This window comes from Octodon degus, unplaced genomic scaffold (genome assembly GCF_000260255.1).
Source record: "Octodon degus isolate 3935 unplaced genomic scaffold, OctDeg1.0 scaffold00107, whole genome shotgun sequence".
Classification (NCBI taxonomy): domain Eukaryota; kingdom Metazoa; phylum Chordata; class Mammalia; order Rodentia; family Octodontidae; genus Octodon; species Octodon degus.
In genome coordinates, this window is record NW_004524683.1 from 9,023,529 (window position 1) to 9,029,359 (window position 5,831).

The window sequence follows — 5,831 nt, forward strand, 5'->3', positions numbered from 1 at the left end:
CGCAGCTTGGACTCATAGTGATTCTCCTGTCCCAGCCTCCCCAGTGCTGGGATTACAGGTGTGTGCCACCATGCCCAATTTTGGAACCAGCATGGCATGCAAGACCAGGGTGGTCCTTGTACTTGCCAAGCAGGCACTTAGACTGCCAAGTTATCTCCCCAGCCCCTCTACAAGAAATTATTATCTTTAATCTGTTTCATCTGCATGATGATATTTTGCTTATAGCCTGAAAACCTACAGTTATATTTGGTTTTTGTTGTTGTTGTGTTTTATGTATTTAATACAGGGTCTATATGGTTTCACTTCATAGATCTGACTCATAGTGATCTGCCTGTTTTCAGTCTCCCAAGCACTAGAGTTACAGGTGCACTACCATGCCCAGTCTCAATCACTGTCCCAGCATGCCCTGGGGGCAGGGTTGGCATGGCTGGTGGTGCCAGGGATCAGATCCCAGTCCCTGTGCTCTGCCTAAGCAGGTGCTTTAGTCCACTGAGCTACCTGACTGCCCTAAAGTTATATTTGGTTTATTTGTTCATCATAGACATATACTTAGTTCCTTCCATATCTCAGGCTCTAGAAATTCCTACAACAATATAATCATCTCATCTCTTTAATGATAGTAAAATAGGCACAAAACCAGACAATTATGACATTTCATTGTGTGCTTCAAAAGAAAGATTTTATACTCCCTAACTGGCCTAATCTGTTCATATATTATGAGAAAGTAGAAATCTTTGTGGTTCTGTGTAACTTTTTTCAGTAGATTTTTCTCACTGCTATAGGGTTCTGACTCAGCTTCTGTGATAACTGTTGACCAAGCAGTATTCCAAAGTGGGAGGTAGAGACAGAACAAACCACCAGACCTGTCCTAAAGATTATCTGTTGTCCTCAGATATGAATGAAAGCAGACTCCCTTTGTACCAGCATGTACCTGTGGCTGCGGGATGCACAAACAGCAGTGAGTCCTACCTGTCATTAGCCCTGGAAGTTGCTCTGATGGGTATGGGCCAACAGAGGGTAATGCCCGAAGGCCTGTATGCACAGGACAAAGTGTGCCGTAATGAGGAGCATCTCCTAAGCCATCTCCAGGAGCTGCAGCTGGATGACGAGCTCGTGCAAACACTGCGGAAACAGTGCATCTTACTGCTGGAAGTTAAGTATAGAAGGGGCTACTGTCACAGACATTGCCTTTGACTGTGGGTCTTCTCTCTTCTAGAGCACAGGTTTAGGAACATTTATGACATTAAAAAGTAATAAAGGTTCCCATGTCTAGCAAACATGCATGACATGTAGGGGATCTTGATTCTCAGCTGGCAAATGGAAGCAGAGAGATTAAATAACTGGCTGGCTTATCTTCTTCCTGCAGGAGGCCCTTTCAGTGGTCTTGGAGAAGTCATACATCGAGAGAGTGTTCCCATGCATACATTTGCCAAGTATTTGTTCTCAGCTTTGCTGCCTCATGATCCAGATCTGTCCTATAAATTAGCTTTGCGTGCCATGAGGTAAGTAGTCTATTCTAGACCAGTTGCCTCCACCAAAGAAGAATTCTCCAGTGCTTTCTTTATCCTACTTTCTTCTCTTTCTTTCTCTAGTTGTTCCATTGATCTATCACCAATCCATTAAATGACTCAGATAATTTCATATGATCTAAGATTTGTATCTGGGATTCCTCATTGATGACTCAATGACTTTCTAGCTGTATTCTTGGTGGATTTTCTGAGGAAACCCTTGAGAACCCTTGAGTGCTTTATGAAGCCCTCAAGACTTGAATCTCCTATTCTGGAGCCAACTGGGCAACCTAAAAAGGGGGTTTAAGCCTTTCTATAACTCAACTGAATTAGTTCCCAGGAATAGGTCTCCAGAAACATCTGGGGAAAATAAGGATAAGTATGTACACACCAAGACACAAAAGCAATGAGCTGTAGGAATCTTGTTTCAAACCAGCATAGAATCCTTGGCTTAAGCACTAAGGACTATTTAGCTAGAGTTCTTAAGTGCCTAGGTACTAACCTCACAGAGAATATAGTATACAGGTTGGTTTTTTGTTTGTTTGCTTTGTTTTTTTTGAGTAGTATACAGGATTTAAAACCTTCAATGCTCTTAGTTAATATTTCTTTCCCTAATTACTCCCCAGCAAAGACCAAGCTTCTCTAAGGTGGCTATGGTCCAGATGATGGCTGATGACTCTTCCTGGGTTTTCTAGGTTACCTGTTTTAGAAAACTCAGCTTCTGCTGCTGATACTTCTCACCCTCACCATATGGTGTCTGTGGTCCCCAGCCGTTATCCTCGCTGGTTTACACTTGGACACTTGGAATCACAGCAGTGTGAACTGGCCTCCACCATGCTGACTGCTGCCAAAGGTAAATATATAACCTTAGACTCCAGCATCTCCACTGTGCCTACCCAGCCATGGCATAACAAAGGCATGGCCTGTAGTCTCCTGAACAAGAGAAGCTATTTACTCTCTGTTGACCTTTTTGAGTGATAAGGATCCTCACCTTGATTCCTTAACTAGGAAAAGCACCTGGGTCAAACCAAAACGTTGCCCTAGATACTAATTTTATGACCCTGAGAATACAGAATTAAATGATTTTTTAAGCTAACTTCTAAATATAGCCTTCTGTATGATAAAATCAGTTACTTTTACCTCAGTTTCAAAATCTACGATGTAAAATCATTGTCAATGACCTCAGCCTCCCAGGGATACTGGAAGATCTAATGAAGTGATGACTAAGACCTACAGAACTCCTTAAAGATACCAGAGTTTGTCATTTTTCTAGTGCCCCTTGTTAAAAAGAAGGAAGTACAGAGGATTCTTAAGCCTGTAATCCCACCACATACTCCCTATTAACTACACAGGCTCCATTTTAAAGAGAAATAAAAATAAGCACCTAGACGAGAAATACAATAAATATCAGCCTGTATGTGTTCTGTATATTTTTGTACCAAGAGACTACATAGAGCTTTGTTTTGTTTTGGTTTGGTTCTGGTACTGGGTATTGAACCCAAGGGTGGTCTTCCACTGAGCTTTTTATTTTTTTGAGACAGGGACTTACTGAAGTGCCTAAGCTAGCTTTAAACTTGCAGTCATCTTGTCTCAGTCTCCCAAGTAGCTGGGGCTATAGGTAAATGCCACCATGCCCAGCTACTACATGGATTTTTAAAGCTGTTTTGTTTGGTTTTATTTTTTGTTTTAGACAGGGTCTTACTGTATTGCCAAGGCTAGTCCTAAACTCTTAGGTTGAAGGAATCTTCCCATATTAGCCTCTGGAGTGCTGGGACTAAAGGTATATCCCAGCTTTAAAGTGTTTTTTAAAAAATTAAAAATAACTTCAAGCTGTGTCATTTCCAAAAAAAGCATGCTTATTTCAAAAAAGTAAAAGACCTGGACAAATAAATGTAGATGATCAACAAACCAATACAAAACTCAAAGGATGACTCAACATCCCACAGAAAAGGGGATGCAAATGTCTGTTAAAAAAATTCAAGCCAGGGGACTGGAAGATAGCTCAGCAGTCTAAGCTTCAGCCTGGCAAACACAAGGACCTGAGTTCAATCCCCAGTACTGCCTTGAAACCCAGGTACACCATGCCAGCCCCAGGCCTCAAAACCCCAGGCATGGTGGCACATGCCTGTAATCCCAGCACTGGGGAGGCTGAGACAAGAGGATCACTACAAATCTGAGCTGCATAGTGAGACCCTGTGTCCAATACAAGTGAAAGATCCTGAGTTTGATTCCTGGTACAAAAATATTAGAATAGTTCCTGACACTTGAAAAATTAAATTGCCAGAGATAAGGACTGGCCTGATAAGTCAGCAGATTAAAGTACCTGCTTAGGTAGACGGGGTTCGATCCCAGTGTGCTGTGCCAGCCCTACCCCCAGAGCACACTGAAACAGCAATTGAGACTAGGCATGGTGATACACACCTGTAATCCCGGTGCTTAGGATGCTGAAAACAGGAGGATCACTGCGAGTCCAATCTGTGCAGCAAGACCCTGTAGACCCTGTACTAAATACATAAAAAATAAATTGCCCAGAGATAACATTTTTCACAGTCTTATTAAAAAATCAGTAAATCTGATAATAAGCATACACATAGGGGGGCAGTGGTAGCTAAGCATGGAGGATCAGATTATAAGCAGGATAAAGAGGATGACTAGAAACTCAGTGGTAGAGTGCTTGCCTAACATACCCTAAATTCAAATCCAAGAAGTAGAACTGGAAGTAGAGGAGGAAGAAGAGCAAAAGAAAAGAAAGAAGAGGTAGTTAGAAGGAAAAAAAGAGAAAGGACAATGAAGGGCATGATGGCACATACCTGTAACCATACCACTCTGGGAGACTGAGCCAGGAGGATCTCAAGTTTGAGCCTAGCTTTGACAGCTTAGCAACTTATCCAAGACCCTGGGTCAAAAAGAATTTTTTTAAGTATCTGGGGATATATAGCTCAGTGCAAAGAATGAGTATAATCCACAGGACCACCAAACAAAGAAAGTCAGCAAAAGATAGACAAAGCCTAATGCAAGCAGAAGAAAGGAAATACTGAAGATCAAAATAAAAGTCAATGAAATAGAAAAGCAGTAAAGAAAAATCAGTGAAACATAAAGCTAGTTCTTTATGAAGATCAGTAAAGTTGAAATCTCTGTCTAGGATGATCAATACAAAAATAGATGAAAGATATAAATTATATCACCATCAAGAATGAGAAAGATGGCATCACTCCATATTCCAAAGAACAAAATAATAGAAAACCTTTGTGTCAATAAATTCAACATTGATGAACTGGTCTAATTCCTTGAAAGATACCAACTGCCAAAACTCACTGAAAAACAAAATTGGTAGCATTCAGGAAGCTGAGGCAAGAGGATTGCTGCAAGTTTGAGCCTTAAATACACAGCAAGACTGTGTCTTAAACAAAAAAACAACTAGGCATCTACCAAAAAAAATTAAAGCATAAACTTAAACATATACGTGTATACCAGTGTCCATAACTACATTATTCATAGTAGCTGAAAGTTGGAAACAGAATATCCACAATGAAGAAACATCAATGGATTCTAAACTACTAGGTGAACCTTTGATGAAAAATGGAATATTTATATAATTTTAAAGTATCTCTTGGCAAAAAAAAACTTATCAATCATAAAGGAAACAAGTGGGCTAGCCAGATAGCTCAGCAGATTAAAGCACCTGCTTAGGCAGACACAAGGGCCAGGTGTTCGATCCCCGGCCTGCCAAGCTGGCCCTTACCCCCAGGGTGATTGAGACTGGGCATGGTGGTGCATGCCTGTAATCTCAGTGCTTGAGAAACTGAAAAACAGGAAGGATCACTACAAGTGCAAGCTGTATAGTGAGATCCTATAGGCCCTGTAGACCCTGTACTAAATACATAAAAAAATAAAATAAAATAAAGGGAAAAAGTACAATTTTCACTGAGTAAAGAAAGTTGGTAGGCATCACTTTAATCAGGTAATGACAATACACACACTTGTAATTCCAGCACTCTGGAAGGCTGAGAAAGGAGGATTGTGAGTTTTAGGCAATCATGGACTATTTAGTGAGTTAAAAGACCAGCCTGGACTATGTAGTTAGGCTCTGTCTCAAAAAACAAAACAAAACAAAAAGTAAGTTAAATTTTATAACATGTAGAAAGACCTGATACACTGTGGTTAAGTAGGATTTATCCCAGGAATGTTTCACATTAGACAATCATTCACTATATTGAACCACATTTATAGAGTAAAAGAGAAAATTCATATGATCATTGCAATAATACAGAAAAAGCATTTGATAAAATACAACCATCCTTTTATAGTAAAAATATAGGGGCC

The 5,831-nt window shown here is 40.3% G+C and overlaps 1 protein-coding gene across 1 annotated transcript in view; it reads left to right on the top strand.

Annotated features, from left to right (window-relative positions):
* The window catches only part of Zswim5 (zinc finger SWIM-type containing 5), a 210,553-nt gene that overhangs the window by 184,785 nt on the left and 19,937 nt on the right, over nt 1-5,831 (top strand). Inside the window, exons 9-11 of the mRNA XM_023724191.1 lie at nt 893-1,153; nt 1,367-1,502; nt 2,204-2,361. Of these exons, the coding sequence (XP_023579959.1) occupies nt 893-1,153; nt 1,367-1,502; nt 2,204-2,361 (555 nt within the window). The remainder of the gene's footprint in view (nt 1-892; nt 1,154-1,366; nt 1,503-2,203; nt 2,362-5,831) is intronic.